The sequence below is a fragment of the Drosophila takahashii genome, chromosome 3L (genome assembly GCF_030179915.1).
Source record: "Drosophila takahashii strain IR98-3 E-12201 chromosome 3L, DtakHiC1v2, whole genome shotgun sequence".
Lineage (NCBI taxonomy): Eukaryota > Metazoa > Arthropoda > Insecta > Diptera > Drosophilidae > Drosophila > Drosophila takahashii.
Window position 1 is genome coordinate 11,021,840 of NC_091680.1, and position 19,931 is coordinate 11,041,770.

A 19,931-nucleotide genomic window follows, 5' to 3' on the forward strand; every position below is an offset into this window, starting at 1 on the left:
GAGGGGGTTTTCCAAGATTCGGAGCCACGATTTTCAAATGCGAAAATGCAAAAATTCAGCATAAAAAAGACGAACGCCTAAGTGGGAAATAAGAAGACAGAGTGATGCGAAATTCTCGGATATAATAATACATCAGTCTGGCTTCAACAAGGAATAGATTTATCCAGGATTTGCTCTAATAATCTCTACCCCGAGTGAATATGATGAAAGCCCCCGTATTTAATTTTGTAGTTTTAAACAAATAATTTCTGTCGACAGTTTAAATATTTTTTAAAATCAAAATAACCGTATCTGAAACGTCAGTAGTATGCCCGTATTTTTAGACCTATGAAATACTGCCGTTATCGGACTTGAATTCGTTATTCTCCGAGCTTTCACGCGCAGCTTTCGCCGAGGTGCCATTATCACAAAACGGACTTTTGAAAATCACTTGAGATTCGGGTAAACAGAAACTGCAACGAAAAACAACAGCTGGGACTAAAGCGAAAATTGTGGATAAATAAATATCGCCGAAATGCCGAAGCCCGGTGACAAGGCGAAGGTGAAGGTGAACGTGAAGGAGCGGGTGGTGGACGAGTCCTGCGACTTGAGCCTCTCCGAGCTGAGCGAAATACCGGTGCGGGAGATTGTAAGTACAAGAACAAGTACAAGTAATTAGCGCCGATTCTTGGTGTCTCTATCTGCATTATCCCCCGTCCCGCTCCCTCTTGGGGGCCACGTCTGTTGTCTGGCGAATGTCTAGTCACTGTCTATCTCGCTTGCTCCTGTAGCCGAGGGCCGGGGGGTGGTGTTGGCCTGGAGAAAGAGAGACCCACTTCCTCTCTCTTCTCTCCATCTGCCCGCTTCTCGTTGTTCTTGTTATTCTGCCGGCTGGCTTGCAATTAACGCTGACTTCCTCTCCTCCCTCTCTACCGAGCACCCCTTAACCCTTGTGTGGTTGAAATTGCAGTTGAATTCGCTCGAGGGGGTTGATTTTTGGTCTTTGCCACCCCTCAAAAACCGAGAAGGTTGCCAAAAAAAAAAGAAAAACGAGTATGAAAATTGAGTGTCCCGACTTCAAAATACCACGTACTTTATTTTTGCCAAAATATCAATAAAATTATTGAATAATTTTTTTCCTTTTAAGATTATTTTATCTTTTGACACAACGAATTTTTAAATTTTAATTAATATTTTTAGTTTTAATTATTAAAATTACATATGAAAAAGTTACTTACACTTTTTCTAGAGTTTTGGCCTCCATATCCATTTTTCGTAAAACTTTAAAAAAATATTAATACTTGATATATATTTTTTGGTTCTAAAATGTAATAGTGACGAACTTCCAGGCACATTAATTAATTGATCTCCAACATACCCTTATCCAAAAGTAAAAGAAAGGGACTTCTGAGGCAGTTACATTTTTCGGGGGTTTCTTTTTGTCGGTCTTGTTTTGCCACTCGTTTCTCAGCTCAGTTTGTCCTTGTTCCTTGCAGGCTTCGTTCAAGCGCGTCACTGTCTTGGATCTCTCCAGCAATCGCCTCCTGAACCTGGGAGTAAGTAGCTCCTCCAGCACTCACCAAACACACTTCCTAAATATCACACAACTACATACCTCTCGTTAGAAAAACTTTTCGATTCTCACACGTTTGGTGCGACTGGATCTGAGCAAGAATCAAATAACATTCCTGCCCGAGGACTTTGGCCAGCTGGAGCAGCTGCGCCACTTGGACCTGTACAACAACTGCCTGGAGCACCTGCCCATTAGCTTCGGTCAGCTGCGTCGCCTGCGCTACTTGGATCTGAAGGGGAATCCCCTGGCGCCCGCCTGGCAGAAGATTGTGGGCTGCTGCTCGACGCAAAAGGACTGCCAGCAGGCGGCCAAGAATACGGTAAGTGCTCCTCGACTCGAGTGGCCCTCGAGTGGCGTCCGTTTTTTCCCCATCTAACTTTTTCCCCCAATTCCCTCATTATCCAGGTCAGCATTTGCGCCAACTACAAGCCGGAATTCATTGAGCGTGAACGTTTGGCCGCCCAGGAAACAGCCCAGAAAATGGCAGGAGCCGGGGACTCCAATGTTAGCTCTGCCCAAGCAAATGGCGGAAAAAAATCCACAAAGCCAAATAATAAGAAAGCGAAAGCCAAAAAACTCGCCGCTGGGGGAGACAACGAGCTGACAATCAAACCGGTGAATGCAGGAGGATCGGCAGGATCGTCGGGAACTGGAAATGGCTCAGGATCCAAGTCGAATCAGAAGAACAATCAAAAGAAGAAGAACTCGAATGGCGGTTCATGGCTGAATCTTCTCTCGAGGGCCGCTCTGTCCTCACTGGTCACCTTTCTCGTTCTCTTCGTCATCAATTTGCTGATCATCTATATGATCATGTTCAAGAACCCCGATATCGCAGACAAGCTGGTTGAGTATATACCTCACCAGTATCGTGATTGGATCCTGACCAAAACGGAGATCTTCCGGCTGAGGGTTACCGACTGGATCTCCGAGTTCCGTACACCGCCGGAGGAGCACTGACGGTTCATTTATTTGAAGCCTTAGGGCGCTGGGCTTCAAATAGAAGATATCGCTGAAAAAAATTCGGATGCATAGCGCGTGTGGAGGAGGCAAAAATATATAAAACAAAAAAATTGGGATACGTGTTGACCACCTGAACGAGTTAAACGACTGCTACTTTGATATACCATTATATGCAATTAACTGCCATTTATTTTGATAGACACTAAGACACTACGTCCATTGACAGGAGATTTTAACGGGAAAACCACATGCACTCCGCAACCGAAGAGGCCACTTTAAAGACACCAAACTACACTCAATCACTCAACTCAACTCAATCGAACTCAGATGAATCTACAGCTAACCTAGCCATAGCACAAACTCAACTCAATAGTAACTGAATGGCGGTTCCAAACTGGCCAACGCATAGAAACTACAGACACAGTCAGACAAGACCCCCTTGTAATATCCACATCTATCAGATCGGATCGAATCGAATCGAATCAGCAACAAATAAAATACTTTAATCCATTGTAAGAGTATCCAGTGCAATTTCCATTTAATTTGAAGTTCAAGCTCAAATTGTAATCATGTTAGCCCCGACCACTTTACATTTGTAGATTTCAAATCTCATAGGTTTTATCGGTATACGCAAATATGTAAATGCTAACCACCATTGGTTTGATTTGCAGAAGATCAAAACGAAATTCAAGCGGTTTCATATGATTTATGCGAAATCAAAATTATTGTACTGTAATAAACAATTTGCAAAGATTTTTGGAATAAAATTTTACATTTTAACAAATTGGTTTTTCTTCAATGGGGTTTTTTTCTCGTATGATACTCCCGCTTCTTATCAATGGTTTTATTTTTACCCGCAAATGACCTAGAACTCAAGTGATAAGCGTTTATTATTATAAATAGGTGCTTTCATGTCCAGAATTATTGAAATTTGCAATCTATATCAAACAACTAAACTTTGTTTTATTTCCCAGGAAATGGTTAATAAAACTTATTTTAATTAAGATTACTTCAAACTCACGCTTATCTATTGATTTGGTCTGGTTATCTTATATTTATAGACCCCATGGGATTGGGCACGCGAGCTTATATCTCTCATTTTTATTAAATATAAATATATTTTTTTATTTTTCTTCTGAAAACAATCTTTGATAAAATTAATAGCTTTGGTTGACAGCGAAATGTGGGTTTACAATGTCAAGAAGTGAACTACTAGGTTATTCAGAGGATACTTTATTAAAATCCTGACACATTTCTGAGAAAAAAAATTAAGTATTGTTCTAGAATTTTGTTTACAATTTTAAAACGTGCTTCGGTATAAAAATGATTATGAATAAGCATTTTTTGACCACGATGATTTGGAATTATATTCTATTAAAGATAATAAAACCTTGATAGAAAAGTTACTAAGTGTAAAGTAAAATTGTTTTTAAAAGATAGCTAGTCATAAACATTTTGTATAGATTGAATGATGAATATCCTTTATGCTATCCCTGATATGGTTCTCCCTTAGGGTCTTTCATGATATATTGTTTTTATCTTCTTCCCTCTGTTTATTCGGTAGCTCTACGTAATCAGCTCATTCGCATATCGCAAATAATTGATAAATGACTTGCGAAAACAAACCGGTTCTGTGCCAAAGTGAATTTCATCAATAGAAAGTTGTAGAACGATGACGTACTCATGAGCGGGCGGCAATTATTATTAAACATCGTGAGCGAGCAAAAGTATTGGATAAATATTTATGTCCAGGCGTTTGGTTCCCAGAACAGAAATTGTTTCCTGACTGCTGATGAAAAGCTGCTTATCAATTTCTTTGCCAAGGATCTCACCGCTCTGCCCTCACTCCATTTTTAAAGTTTCGTGTTTCCGGCGAAGCTGAAACTATAGAATTGGCCACGCTTATGAAAAGCTTGACTTAGATTTCGTCATCCAAAATGTGGAGAAGGCCCTTGCCCTTTAGGAGTTGCTCTCGGTCTCTCTTTGTGTCTTAATATTCATCTCCCGCTTCGCTCGCTCTCCTTCAATTCAGCGCATCCTTTTTGTTGTCCTTTGTGTGGTGCCTCCTGGTTGTTCGCTGCCCGCCCTCTCTTTTTACTCTTCAGCCCAATTTTGATATCAACTATTACCGGCTTTATGCGTTCGGGCTCTCTTTCTCTCTTTTCTCTCATTCAAAGCAATAGTGTTTTTTAGCGGGAAAAAGTCAAAATCCACATTTTAGAATATTAAAATATATACACAATTTAAGGATTTAGTTAAATTATGTTAAAATTATGTTGAATACTGAACATAAAATATCTTAAATGTAAACACACAACAAGGAACAAATTTTTTTTTTTAATTTAATATTAGGAATTAAGAATTATTAAGAATTATTCCAAACTAATTAAAATGAATACTGAACATAAATTATCTTAAATGTAAACACATAAGAACAACACGTATTTTTATTTTATAATTAAATGTTTTTAATTTTATTTATAAGAATATACCAAAAAATCAAGCTCTCAAAGACTATGAATCCAACTTAAGCATGAATGTATTAACTTACATTTATTAATTGCTTAAGGACTGTTTTAAAATCTCTGATTTCAAACATCTAAAGGGGGATTCCCTAAACTGTTGTATTGCTGAATTGTTGAAAATTCATCAAAAAATTTCAGCAATTAAGGGAACGACCCAAAGTGGTTCCTGTTGAATTTTCAAACAGCTGTTATTTGTTGAAAAGTTTCACGGAACTTAAAGCATGTAAAATTTGATTAATTATTGCTAGTTACTGTCTAAAAGTGTTACCAAGGTAAAAAGAACCACAAATATGCATTCTAACTTGATTTTTTAATAAATAATGCGTACTGGTGATACTAAAATGTTACAGAGTTGCCACGACTTTTAAAAAAAGGTGACAACTCTGGCTTTTCAGCAATTCAACAAAATTTTCATCAGCCCCGAGGCTGATGAATTGCTGAAATTTCTGAAAGTTGACTTTGTATGGAACAGCTGATTAACAGCTGACCAAAATTCAACAATTCAGCAATTCAACAGTTTAGGGAATCCCCCTTAAGTTTTAAAATATAAACTTTTCCTAAGTTCCCTAAAAAAGTTAAAATTTAACCGTAAAATAGCCAGATTGACAGAGCTACACAGAGCCGGCTGCGTTTTTGGCGCGCTCTCGCAACGGTCGCTCGCCGAGTATTTAAACAGCCGACTGACAAACGCTCTTCACAGTTGCTCTTTGGTCTTCGCGCAATCCGCCCGGTTTTCGTGGGAGGTACGTCCGATTTTTGGTAGCCAGCAGCGCTACGGTTGAACTGTTGGCATTATTGAATCGAATATCTGGCCAAGACACACCGAGAGCCGGGAGATATAGTCTTTGGTTTACGCGGCATTTCGTGTACCGTCAGCACTCCGAAAAAGGAACAAAGAAACGTAAGAACCAGAACCAGAAATCCTAAACTATATGTACAGTTGGCGAGAAGGGATAGGAAGCGGAAAGAGGGCGACGTGAAGCACATGGCAGAAACAGAAAAATTGGGTTTGTCTGAAAATAGCAAAGGCAGAGTGCAACTGACTGGCACACATGTGTTATGTATTCGAAAAACATTCGAGTGGAAGCCACGAAAAAGTGTATAATTAATTGACATTGTCAAAAAGTGTGGTGTAGTGTAGGTGAGAGCCCCCAAAATCCGACAAAAGAATAAAAGAAGCGGCTTAATCGGCCCCAAAATAGCCGCAGTGACAATTATAACCACAATTAAAACCGAAACCTTTTCATAAAACCCAACAATTCGACGACACGCGTGCATTTGCGACGTCGACATTATAATGACCACGTTGCACCTGTCCCGTTATTTGCATTCCGGTTCTCTACATACATTTTCGAGCAATTAAATTTTCGGGTCTTTTTCAAGAATTCCTTTTTCTAAGGCATGAATGGAATATTAGCATTTTCCCGAGTGCCCGCGCTTTCCACTGCAGTTTGGTGCTTAGTGTGTTGTTTGTGTATGCGATAGTTCAATGGCTGCGAATAGGTTTCCCCATTTGACTTGCTGATGTTCCACGTTTCTCGCTAAATTGCAATACGTAATTTAGCTGTAATTGAGCACTTAGCCAAGGGAAAGTTCCCCCCAATGCCAGCGGACCAAAAAAGTGGTAGAAAGCAGCACAGCAAAAAAATGAGGAAAAATGGTTTACTATCACAGCTATCTGCACACGTCAATGCAATTACCTCACCCGCCCACACGAACTAGAACTGCACCCACCCACTTTCAGACCGATCCGAACTGACTCACCAAGGACATGGTCAAAAGGAATTCAGGCCAGAATGGGATGGGCGTACAGGCAGAAATATAATCGTTTTTGATTTGTGATAATATCAATAGTTCCTTAAAATGTTATGTAGTGGGTTCTAATATTCATGATTTGATCAAGCATTTTGAAAAATATATCCCCTTCATCTTTACTTTTATTCATTATCCTCATTAAATAACAAAAAAATTAAGCCAAAAATATTCCACAATTAAATCAGGTCTTAAATATTATTATTATTATTTATTTCACTACTTGATATCACTTCAATATTTTTTTGTTATTATAGAAAATGATTTTTGTTCAAGTTGAGGTGTGCCTGTCTGGGCCATATCTTTACGATGTAACCATTTCCCTTTTAACGCGCTCAGCTTGTAGTTGTGTTATTGATTTTGGTGCTATAGTCGTTGTTGGTAATTAGCATAACAGAAATTTACAAGCAAAAGTCAAAGACGCAGTAAAACTATGACGTCAGAGACTGGAGTCCAAGAAAGGCAAGTGGGAGAAAAGGCAGTACCAATGAGAGTGAGAGAGTGAGAGCTACATACAGAAAGAGAGGGGGCGAACGTGGGTGCAACTGTTGATTGCGTGGGCGGCCTTCGAGACATTTGACATATTCCAAGAATAAATCTATTTTACATATGTACATGCGATTTTGGGATTGGGAATTTTAAATTTGTCTGTGAACTATAACAAAAGATTGTAGGATGGAACTGTAAATTAATTATGGGATTCTAATTGTCATATAAGAAACCATTCTGAGAAATTAGTATCATTTTTGGTTGTATTAAAATTAAAAATGTATTTTTAAAAGAAATAACTATTATAATTATTTAAAGACTTTGATTTCTGATCACCATTTTGTGATGTAAGGGCATTTAGCTCTAGGTCTTTGCCCCATTCTTATCCTTTAACGTCTTTGTTGTTTACTGTTATTCTTGCTGTCAATCTTTTGCCGTCAATCGCCTCCGCTCTTTTGTCCACATTTGCCATTTGCGCAATTTGCCACCAGACATTACACTTGACCGCCTGCCTGCCTTTTCTGCCCCAACTGACCGGACAGAAAATGATTTATTTTTAGACGCAACTAATTTCCGTAACACCTGAGAAGGTCGTTTCTTTATCAGCCTTCCATTTTCCCCTCAAAATCGATTGGACCATTGAACGGCAATCACAAATGGTGGTTCGATAAAAACACTTTCTAATAAAAAGTGCCGCTTTGCTGGCAGAAAACAATTACCAAAAAAAAAGAATCCATAAAAACCATATATTCATATAGCCCCGCACATTATCTAAAACGAAAATGTGTGCGTGGGTTGTTATCAGGATTGGCATTATGCAACGACCGCATGCAAACTCTCCAATTGCTGTTAATTATTTTAAACACCTCAAATTGCATTTGCTTTCCAAAGCTTCTGTAGATAACACGAAAGGAACAAACCGCTTACGACAGACAGTTACTGCGGGTTTCTTTTTCCGACTCGTGTCTCCGTCTTGATAAGGAGAATTTGTAGAAGCTCATTGATAGCTCTATTTGATCAGCAGTTTCTCATTGAAATGGCACGGGCCTGTTATTCATATGCATATGGAGGTTATGACGTAAATGTGATCTTTGAGCTCATTAAAACGTCAGAGAACAGCTGCCTAAATATATTGTGAGATTTTAAGATTTACGAAATGACTTAGAAGCAAAAAACCTAGATGTTTAAAAAGCAATTAAAAAGATACCACTCCTATTCAATAATATTTCCTGTATTTTTATCAGTCCTTTCCGCAAAGTCACAACCTTGTTTGCTTTCAAAAGTCATGTTCTACTATCTCACTAAAATTCTCGAGAAAACCCAACCACAAAAATAATTACTAAGTCTACGGCAAATGCTGAACTCGCAATTCTTTTCTATAAATGAGTCCCCAAAATAAACATGCATACGTAACACAGCTCTAAAGGGGGAATTGAAACAATTACCTCTTTTGTTGACCACTAGATAAGGAGAGTCAACTTACCCGTTCCAAAAACTCATGTGGCAAATGCATTCCACGAGTACGATAAAAAACCCCCAAAACTTTTGGCTGATGAAATGTTAGAAAAGCTTTGCAGCACGACGACGCTGTGATGAACTTGAGGCTAAATATAAACAGATTTTGCCAAGAATGAGAATGAGTATCGCGTTATGCTTACGCAGAACGCATTCGGATGTCGTGGGGAGAAGTGACGGCATTATCGGATAATGTATGCCTATGGGGATGGGTTCCCTATGATTAGACATCCCTGCTTGTTAAGTTCTTTCCCATTATAATGAGTCAGGCCTAACGATAAATATATGATTTGCCCGTAAAATGTAAACACTTTTTAAGGTCCGTTTGAAATGGCATTTTAAAAATAAATCCACAGCAACAAAGTCGAAACACGTGGTTTTCCCTTGTGGCTAAGGGGCTCGACCGGGTGGGTTTTGACTGTATATTGGCTCTCAGCATGTCGGGATGCTGCTGAATATAAAACAAAACCATAGAGAGTTTAAGAGAACACCAGACAGCCATGCAAAATATAAAGAGTTCTAATTTATGCCAGCTGTCTCGTTGCAGCAACAGCATTTTTCTAGCGATTCTCACGCTCGCATGCCATTAACCAGATTCTTTGTTTTCACTTAGCATGACTTAAAAATAATATGGCATTACTTTCCTAAGATTCCCTAAATATTTTGCATTGACTAGGTTTTCGATATTCAAGGTTTTGATTTTGTTTTTAGTGATCTGTCACGTTTGGCAGGCAGGTGATAATTGGCTAAGAATAAATACAGAAATAAATACAGTTCAAAAACAATATTGTATCTCAAAGATGTGCATCTTAACAAAGTTAAAATTTGTATATTCGAGGTAAATACATTGTAAGATTTTCAATAAGATAAAGTGATAAACGATAAAGTGTTAGATATCTAATAAAAAAAATCAATTCACATTTGTATACATTTATATCATGTGATATAGGCATGTTTTTGAGGGAATAAGCGGGGCAATAAACTATCAGTCGTGTAAAAGTAAAAGAAAAAGTAAACGCACCCACACTTTAAAGACGTTTCAATTAAAATGATGCAATCGAGTTATTTTTCGGCAATTCCCGTGCCCCGTAGTTGTTCCCAATGTCGGATCGGTTTGGGTATGTTTAGGTTCGATTTTAGCCGTGTCATGCATTTTGCTCACGCAACCGAAATAAATGATAATACCGAGACGAGCACATATATAATATATATATATGTAGGTATATCTTCCGATAAATCGGGCGAACCAGTTCGCACTGGTTTCGGGGGAAAAAGTAGTGAAAACTATGTATGCGATAAAGGCAAACATTTGGCATGACAAACGCCAAGCACCTACAACTAAAAATATAGGAACAGTGAGAAAAAAAAAGAAAATAAAACAAAATACTACCAAATGTGTGCCAACATTTGTTGTTATTTTTTTTTTTTTTTTTGGTCTTCACTGGGTGAAGGTTCTTTCACTCGTCTGTGTTGCCAAAATATTGCGTTTGCCGCACGCAGATATTGCGTTCTCTAAAAATTTGATTCATTCATTGAGCGATAATACAGTTCGATTCCATATCTTATCGGGGGTATTGAGTGCCTTGTGTGTGATTTCGCTGTGACGCTTGGGTTAGATAACGTGATATATGAACCGATTCCCACTGCCTTGGCTTGTAAATGGCTGTAAAAGTCAGCCCGAAGCTGCTTTGGCCCCCAAGTGGGTGAATCGTGCTCTCCAGAGGGCTTATCTCCCGCATTCCCCGGACCCTTGGGCAGAGGTCAGGCCAAGTCAAGTGGGAGGTCATTCAACCTGGTTGCGAAATCTGTCAAATATGCGGCGAAACATGGCCAAAACAAACGGCCAAAAGACATCTATAGACATCCGAAACTGTCTACGCGGCGTCTGAGAGCTGGAAATTGATATGCAAAAATGGTAAAAGGGGGAAAAAAATATATGCCCATAAATATATCATTTATCAGCCGAAAGTCGCCATATAACTTTAGGTTCTTGAAAAGAGAAATACCTTATAAATATATGGTACAAGGGAAACTCATTTGGGGGCCAGTCCAAAGTCCAAAAACCAAAACTCACCCACTCAGCAGATACTTGCCACAGTATTTACTGTGTGAAATATGGCACATGTGACTGGGATTTAACGGATTAATAATAGAACTGGGCCACAAAAACCGAAACGCAAAAAGGAAAAACCAATTAACCGAAATTTGTCATCGAGAACACAATACTTGTGACATCCAAGGGACTAAAAATAGAACTCATTAGAGCAGGTTTAAACGAACGAAATTATGCTCAATTGGTTCCCCTTAAAAAAGATTTGCATACAAATTGCCAAAAATGCTGTCACATTTTTATACGAATTTATTTCCATAAATTAAAGACAGTCGCCTCAATTTGAAAGTGAGTCGCACAAAACAATTAACGGGCAATTGAACTTTTGCATATTGGAAGACTTCAGTCACAAATCGCAGACAATCAAATCAAATCAAGAGATGCTGTCCGTTCGTTTACCTAATAAAGGGGATTCTATTAGTTTTGGTCTGGAAATAGCCAGTTCGCCAGATATTAAAGTGTCTGGGCGCCGCAATCTCAATTAAAATTCATTATTAAATCAACAGAGGAATGCTTGTTCTACACACAGCGAAATGTGATCTTAAATGGTGATCAATTGGCTATTGATTCGGTTTAAAATTGAGGGATAGATGATATGTTAAATAAAACAAAAATTAATAATATTTCCTTTGATCTCTTTGCAGTTTGCTTTCACATTGAGGGAGAGAAAAAGCTGCTTTCAAGATGGTTAACATTGTGGTGAGCATTTCTTAGAAGCCCAATTGAGCAATTACCTTTATTAATTGCTGGAATTCTTATCGGTCTTTTCAGGACAGCGGCTCCAAGCATGCGCCCCAGGAAATGGAGCAGTTCCTGCCCGGCGAGGGAAAAGTCATGTGAGTATCGCCGACCGGTCAGTGTGCTAAAAATATGTCGCCTAAATTGCTGGTGTGGCATGTTTGCCAATTAAGTTTACGAGTAGATTAGTGCCTCGCTGTCGCTAATTGGCCTTTGATGTGGCGACGTCTAAATTGCGACTAGAAATGCTTTGTAAAGCCAGGCACTTTGACATGAGCAGCTCAGATTGATTACAGTCACAATTATCAATTATTCGATTCTGTAGAGGAGTTATTAAAATATTAGATGTCTGGCGGTTCGAGAGCCGGGGTTATGCTCTCCAGATAAATACGAGTAACTTGAAATAGTAACTCTATAATCAAGCAGTCTTTTTTGCCTTCTAATAAGCGCATATCACGTAAGTGCCTGTCAAGGCGAGGCGGTGTACCTAATACCTAATATAAATTCCTACCGTAGAACGCAATATAGAAATAAATCAAAATCAAAAGCAAATTCACTTACGTACATTTAAGCGCCTTTGTTAATCAATATGGTGAGTTATCTCCCAAGTTCAAGGTGCTGCTGGCAGGTTTTCAACAAAATATTTATGCATCCATCTGCTGACGTTTGGCAAATATCGATTTTCCTGATCTGCCTTTTACATGCAAATATTATTGTTGGGGAAAATAAACAAGAAAATAAAATGTGCAAAATAGTTCGAACGAACGGAAAAGGCTGGGAATAAATTAGCAATTTGTATGACAATATTTTAGTAGCACACGTGTGAGCTCTATACTTCTGCCCAGAAGATGATATTCAATATTCTACTGCACTTTGACCAAAGTAATTGTATTCGTTAAAGTTATATACACAATATTCGAATGTTTTTCGCTTTACTCTTGTCATTCAAAAACTTATTTTGATGACGGTGCTATAAGTATAGATTGAATCATTGAACTATAGCTGATAACCTGAGTTTTGCTCTTGAACTGATAGGAATTTTTTAATGGAAAAGTAATCGCATCTTTTCAATATACTAGTACAGTTGTATGTATATACTTCTGGGTGCCTTTTTTTCCGGAAATGTAATTTAAAAAGGGGGTTTAAGTATCAGCCATTACCAGTAACCCTGTATTTCAGTATCCGTGTGCTAAAAACGCGCTGTCACTAAAATGATTTGCATCCGGTACTTATAAAAACGAGAGCTTAAAAAATGCTAATTAATATGGCTGGGGTTATTTGAGGTTTCAACTAACTAAAATGATCAGCATCTATTCCAGATGATTTATATTTTAGTATATTTTTTTTTGAAAGAACAATTGTAGGATGAGATCAATGGATATATCATCATAATCAGAAGTATTCCATGTATATTTTTCAATATCTTAGTATCTTCAAGCAATTTTTTTTAGGTAATAAGTAGTTTAATATTATATTTTAAACTTTTTTTACGATAGCATTTGGGCAGGGTCTTCAAAATGAATAGCATACCTTAGGGCGTTTTTGAAAACCGAGACTGCAAAATATTTCCAGCATAAAACCAGGCTTATTTTTTGCAGTTGCCGTTGGCAATTTTCTTTTATGGCTGATGCAACTGAATCGGCAAAGCAAGTCAGTCACTCTGGAATGGATCGGAATCCATAGATTCCGTCAATTGGCCCGACCAGGCCAATCAGAAACGGCCTGACCAAATTCGGCCGGCAAATATGCCTTCGACTGCAGCAGCGGTTTTTTCTTTCCTTTTCACTCGATCGACATTAAGTTACAAGTGTAGTATTTTGAGCCGACGGTGGCACGACAAGTGTAATTGCAGATGCAGCAATTCCGTGGCAAGGGAATTTCACTGTCAGCATATAAGAAACCGCTGCGGTTCCGTGGCGAGTTTTAGTTTTACACAGACGATCGGACCGAGCAGAAATGACAATGGGCGGCGACTTAGAACCCACCAATGTGGAGTTGAGGTGGTGAAGAAGGGGGTCTAAACACTCCGAAAAATCCCTTAACTAACGGTTTTATCTTATTCCCTACTTTCAGGTACAAAATCCAACCCCGCAAGTCGGATACCGAGCAGGCCTTGGCTGGAAATGACTTCGATCCCTTCGCCCTGCGAGACAACGAACATCCCACAACGTAAGTTTTAAATCTTTAAATTCACCATTTCTAAATTAACAAATTTGTACCTCTATTTTCCACAGTGATAATGAAACTCTTACGCATTTGCTTAAGGCCTCCTTGGGAACCGGTATCCTGGGCATGCCCTTTGCCTTCATGTGCTCCGGCATCGTCATGGGAATCTTCTCCACCATCTTCACCGCCTTCATTTGCACGCACTGCAGTTACATTCTGGTAAGTGAACATCACTGTGGACGGCAGTCCATGTAGTGACGAAGCGCACCAGGAGGGTGTGCGAAGGCGACTACTATATATACACGAAGAAATGAAAATCTACTGTGATGGTCCGATCATAATGAATGATACACCTATCGAAAGGTATTGCGAAAACTAACAGGATTGCATACCAAGACTCTAAGAAAATCAATTGGCTTGGGAGAGAGAGCGGTGAAAGTAAAAAAGTGAATATTTCGAAATATGGAGCTGTTGGGGCCGGTGGGGATAATTGCCCCCTCTCAATGTTTTAGTTGTATTCCTTTTGAAAATACCCGTCGAATGAGGGGTCATTTGTCAAAATCCGACGCTCCGTTCAAAAGTTATAGCCAAAATAAGATTTTCTTCGTCTTCCCAAAATGAAAATTTAATTCTGTTTGTCAGTTTGTCAGTTTGTCAGTTTGTCCAAAACATGTTTTCTAAGTTTTGAAAATTTGATATGACGTTCATCACATCGATATAAAAAACTTTTGTTCTACCACTTTTGGAAAAACTCGCTAGTTTAGCGGGAAAACAGCTATAAGTAGCTAAAATTCGGAAAGCCGTAACTTCTATACTACTAAAGCTACAGACTTGTGCTGCATCTCGTTTGAAAGGTATTTTGAAATGCTATAAACGCCATTTATATGCAACTTGTGTAAATGTAATAGTTAAAAAAATATGAACAAAAGACAATTTTTTAAAACTTTTTTTTTAGCTTTTTTTTATTTTTTTCAAAAACGGCTCTAACGATTTTCTTTAAAACTTTAAACTGTATAGCCCTTGAGATTCCTTAAATTTTGGTATATAACACATTACTGTAAAAAGTCACGTTTAAAAGTTATTTTTATACGAAAATAGCCACTTTTGCAAGCTCGAACTACTAACGCTCCCTGAGTATTGAATTTTGTGTGAGGGTATCCGAACTGTATTTTAGGGTCATGGAATCAGTAAATTTGCACTTAAGAGTTCCATATAGGAATCTTTTGTTCTACGACTTTTGGAAAAAGCCGCTACTTTAGCGGGAAAAAGCTAAAAATAGCTACATTTCGTTAGTTTGTAAGATCTACACTACTAAAGGTACAGACATGTGCTATACCTCGTTTAAAAGGTATTTTAAAATACTTCAACGCCTTTTTAACTGAATTCGTTAAAATACAATAGTTTAAAAATTATGATTTATGACCAATTTAAATTTAAATGTTTATATTAGCACCTATGAGAGCAAAAGTAAACAAACAAAAACTTCTGATATCAAATAAAAACACCTCTTAACGAGGTAAAAAACTAGTGACGAACGCACCTTCAACATACAAAAGTTCTGATATCAACATTTGTGACGAAAAATTATTACACTCGTCATTAAATAGACTTTCTAATATTTTCTCATTCGGCACGCTGCAATAGAAAATGCCTGTGAAGGGAAAAAGGCTGGAATAGTTTGCTAGGGCGGGCCGAATGAGAAAATATTAGAAAGTCTATTTAATGACGAGTGTAATAATTTTTCGTCACAAATGTTGATATCAGAACTTTTGTATGTTGAAGGTGCGTTCGTCACTAGTTTTTTACCTCGTTAAGAGGTGTTTTTATTTGATATATAGATACCAATTAAATAAAATTAAATCAAAATGTAAAATTGAGATCAATATTAATGTTATACAAATTTCAATCGCTACACTCATAAAAAAAACTGAAAATAATCATAAAAACATCAAGAAAAATTTTCTCTTGAATTTTTTTCATCTGGAAAGGGTTTCTATATTTAAAGGCAAATTTTCTAGTAAGAAGATTTTTTTTTGATTTTTTCAAAGGTAGGCCGATTTAATGGCGAGATTTCTAATATTTAAAATCACTTTTTTCTGATTATACAACATAAAATCATAGTTTAAACTCTTTATTGTCGTAGTGTTAAAATTGTAATAGTGATAATTTTATACTAAATGTTATAAAGTCTATATTTTGTAAGTTTAATTCTATACCAAGTTTCATTTAAAAAAGTATTAATTTAAGAAACTCAATGATAATTTTTTTGGTGTATCAATGATTAAACAATCGATTTTGAGCCCGTTTTGTTATCACTACTACGTTGTTTTAGGTATCATAAGTCCCGTTCAAGACCTTTTCCTAACAAGTTTTTTCTTTTCTTTTCTTCCAGGTTAAATGTGGTCACAAGCTGTACTACAGGACACGCCGCACCAAGATGACCTTTGCCGAAATCGCCGAGGCTGCCTTCCAGAAGGGACCCAAATGGTGCCGTGGCTTCGCCCCGGTGGCCAAGTTCTCGATCCTGTTCGGTCTGTTCCTGACCTACTTCGGCACCTGCTCGGTGTACACGGTGATTGTGGCCTCGAACTTTGAGCAGCTGATTGCCCACTGGACGGGAACGGCGGTGTCGCTGCGCATGCTCATTTGCGCCATGCTGGTGCCGCTGATCCTGATCGCCTGGGTGCCGAATCTCAAGTACCTGGCGCCCGTGTCGATGGTGGCCAACGGCTTCATGGGCCTCGGACTGGGCATTACGTTCTATTACCTGGTTCAGGAACTGCCACCGGTGGAGAATCGCGAGTTCGTGGCCTGGCACACCCTGCCGCAGTTCTTCTCGATCACCATCTTTGCGATGGAGGCCATCGGAGTGGTGATGCCGCTGGAGAACAACATGAAGACGCCGCAAAGCTTCCTCGGCATCTGCGGAGTGCTCAGCCAGGGCATGTCCGGCGTGACCCTGATTTACATGCTGCTGGGATTCCTCGGCTATCTGCGCTACGGATCGGACACCCAGGAGAGCATCACCCTGAATCTGCCCATCGAGGAGTGGCCCGCCCAGGCGGTCAAGGTGCTCATTTCCCTGGCCGTCTATTGTACATTTGGACTGCAGTTCTTTGTGTGCCTGGAGATCGTTTGGGATGGCATCAAGGAGAAGTGCAAGAAGCGTCCGACGTTGGTCAACTATGTGCTGCGCACAGTGATGGTCACGGCCGCCGTTGTTTTGGCCGTGGCTGTTCCCAAAATTGGCCCCTTCATGGGTCTCATCGGTGCCTTCTGCTTCTCCATCCTGGGATTGATCTTCCCGGTAAGTTTAAACTATCATTTCCTAAATTGTTCTTCTAACTAACTGTATATCCTTTTGATTTCCAGGTGGTCATTGAGCTGATTGTCCATTGGGAGACCGGTTTCGGCAAGTACAACTGGATTCTGTGGAAGAACGTCCTCATCACCTTCTGCGGCATCGCAGCCCTGAGCTTTGGCACCCAGGCGGCCATCAAGGATATACTGAAAGCCTACACTGGTACAGAAGAGAACGTTGAATAGAAACCCACAAAACACAGAGAAAGGAGAGAGGCTCCGCTTCCTAGAAATAATCTAACTATTGTTAGATGTAAAACTGCGCCCACATTTTGTACATTTTGTCTGTTGCTTAGTGTGTCTGTTTGAGAACCGAAAGGGATTTACTAAGCGAGTGCCTACTGTAACTATATTAAGCACACACTCTGGAGCACCACTATGCCGTTTTAGCACGTTTTAGTACACTTGCAATTATATAGAGTAGGGGTATAAGCTAGTTGATAGCCGTTTTAGAACAGACCTAATCGATTCAGGCGGCATTCAAACTGGAACTGTACTAAGTGCACTTCACTCGTTTCCTATTGATTTTAGTACGATTTAGTACAGAGCTAAAAAAGACTTGTGTAGCACCCGGCCCAAAACTACCCCCTGCTCTCTGTTCTAAAATAGTATTACTAAAAGCAAAAAAAACCAAAACAGAAATCATATTTTCATGCCCTTTTTTTCCCCTCTTTTTACTTTGTTCCGTAGCAAATGTTTTGCCAACATTATTTAACTTTTTAGCATGTTTAGTTAGTAAGCGTAAAAGAGGATTGTAAAGAAGCAATTTGCAGTCGATCAGTTCCAAATATGATGAGCTAAATTACTCAGAGAATACCATTTTTATACGAAATCTAGCCGAGTAATAAGTTACATTGAATTGCCCCGATATTCATTATATGTAAACATATTTTTTTGTTGCATACATATTTTTGTATTTTAATTATAGCTATTTAAAGAAATACTTAGCGAAACTCTAAAGTAAATAAAACAAGAAGAAACACAAGTTGAAACATTTTATTTTGCATTTAAGATCCTGTGCTGACAACGAAGCAGTGAAAAATGTAAAAGCTGTACATATGTATATTGATATGAACGCAACGAGTTCTAAGTATATCTGCCCAGAAAAGTATTTAGAGTTGTCCATATTACATATTCAGAAGAACGAAGATTGATATGAATGTTTACTTTTTTGAAAGATGTTTAAAATGTAAACCAAACAAAGATATAAATATACACAAAAACTATGATATATGAGAATGTAAACTGAAGGAAAGTCTTTTTATTCAACACTTAATTAATATTATAATATTAATTTATCATGTACGTGACCCTGAACTTTTCTTGCCATTTTTGGCCTGCGGGTTCAACGCGTGGCACTTGCTGTGATCATTTCGGAATATCCAATCGCTCAATGGCCAAAAACCCGAAAGCCCGTCTCGAACAACTTCAATTACCAATGAGTGAATAGTCATTTCTTAATTGGTAACAAGTGCACAATGGACAGAAGCGAAGCGAATTCGGTTTGTTGATGTTATATGTTATTTTCACTAAATTGCTTGTTCGATCCCACACAAAAACCCACAAAACTGGTGGGCAAGGGGCAAGTTCAAGCATTACGGGCAATTGAACTCGACTTTTGGCCAATTAGGTAACCTCCAAGGCAAAGATGTGGACCACAGTCGGGCCACGATCGATATTGAGGAGATGTTAAAGTCAGATCGTGGTATTGGCCTGTCATCTTCTGTCACAGAAGATGCAAATTGGAAAGGCCTGGGAATGAATGGAACTTATCCTTGACATCGAGTTTGGACCATTTGTGATGGGTTCGAGTTCGACGAGCGAGCCCCTCCAGGAAGCTCGAATCTTGGCCAATTAGCGACCGCAACGATTATTTTTGGTTTTGGGCCCACAATTGAAAAGCAGACCCGAATGGTTCGAGACAAATTTTTCGAAAATGCCCGAGGTCCAAGGCTGGCTGGGATTTAAAATAATTAATCTCTGGTAGGGTCTCCTCCTCTCTTCTTGGATTTCCACCAAGTTTACTAAACTGGATTTTGGCATATCTCTCAAATAGAACTCAACGCGTTCTCTTTAATAATCAATTGTCTTCTGTTGTAAATGTTTTTTCTGGTGTCCCCCAAGGCAGTCACTTAGGTCCACTACTGTTTGTACTCTTTATAAACGATCTTCCAAATGTCATATCTTTCGCCACTACTTTAATGTATGCTGATGATGTAAAAATTTGCCTTTCATACTCCGACCAAATCTCTCACCACCGCCTACAATCGGATCTAAATGAATTACAGTCTTGGTGCTCCATTAACTTGTTACATCTTAACCATGCAAAATGCAAGTCGATGTCTTTTTATCGAACTTCAGCTAATATTCAACCCTACTATCTCGGGAATTGTATTTTGGAACGTATTTCCAAAGTAAATGATCTAGGTGTTTTATTCGACAGCAAATTATGTTTCAAAAGCCACATCTCCGTTACTATTGGTAAAGCTAGGGGGGTTTTAGCCTTCATAAAACGTTGGGCCAAGGAGTTTGACGATCCATACACAACAAAAACTTTGTATGTTTCCATGGTTCGCCCTATTTTGGAATATTGCTCGAGTGTATGGAGCCCTCAATATAATGAACAACAAAAACTAATTGAGTCAGTTCAAAAGCAGTTTCTATTATTCGCTTTGCGTCAGCTAAACTGGGATCCGAATAGACA

At 38.7% G+C, this 19,931-nt stretch overlaps 2 protein-coding genes across 3 annotated transcripts; both read left to right on the top strand.

Annotated features, from left to right (window-relative positions):
* Positions 1 to 325: 325 nt before the first annotated feature.
* On the top strand, positions 326 to 3,296 carry LOC108063092 (leucine-rich repeat-containing protein 59). Its single transcript, XM_017150053.3, has 4 exons — positions 326 to 628; positions 1,476 to 1,535; positions 1,605 to 1,871; positions 1,958 to 3,296. Exons 1-4 carry the CDS (start codon positions 515 to 517, stop codon positions 2,507 to 2,509), a joined length of 993 nt encoding a protein of 330 aa, XP_017005542.3. The 5' UTR covers positions 326 to 514; the 3' UTR covers positions 2,510 to 3,296.
* Positions 3,297 to 5,739: 2,443 nt separating this feature from the next.
* Positions 5,740 to 18,472, top strand: path (solute carrier family 36 member pathetic). Of its 2 annotated transcripts, XM_017150031.3 has the most exons (7): positions 5,740 to 5,938; positions 11,608 to 11,662; positions 11,735 to 11,799; positions 13,775 to 13,870; positions 13,936 to 14,086; positions 16,260 to 17,174; positions 17,240 to 18,472. In XM_017150031.3, the coding sequence occupies exons 2-7, from the start codon at positions 11,648 to 11,650 to the stop codon at positions 17,411 to 17,413; spliced, it is 1,416 nt and encodes a 471-aa protein (XP_017005520.1). In that variant the 5' UTR covers positions 5,740 to 5,938; positions 11,608 to 11,647; the 3' UTR covers positions 17,414 to 18,472. The 2 variants fall into 2 exon arrangements, with proteins under 2 accessions (XP_017005520.1, XP_070070324.1); XM_070214223.1 differs by lacking the exons at positions 5,740 to 5,938; positions 11,608 to 11,662; positions 11,735 to 11,799 and adding an exon at positions 13,578 to 13,701.
* Positions 18,473 to 19,931: the final 1,459 nt, after the last annotated feature.

Excerpts from the sequence above, each read along its gene's own strand:
- LOC108063092 (XM_017150053.3), top strand. The coding sequence starts at position 515 with ATGCCGAAGCCCGGTGACAAGGCGAAGGTGAAGGTGAACGTGAAGGAG. Across the intron at positions 1,536-1,604 it reads ATCGCCTCCTGAACCTGGGA|AAAAACTTTTCGATTCTCAC; the intron begins GTAAGTAGCTCC and ends ACCTCTCGTTAG. Across the intron at positions 1,872-1,957 it reads AGCAGGCGGCCAAGAATACG|GTCAGCATTTGCGCCAACTA; the intron begins GTAAGTGCTCCT and ends CTCATTATCCAG.
- path (XM_017150031.3), top strand. Across the intron at positions 13,871-13,935 it reads GACAACGAACATCCCACAAC|TGATAATGAAACTCTTACGC; the intron begins GTAAGTTTTAAA and ends TATTTTCCACAG. Across the intron at positions 17,175-17,239 it reads TCCTGGGATTGATCTTCCCG|GTGGTCATTGAGCTGATTGT; the intron begins GTAAGTTTAAAC and ends TTTGATTTCCAG.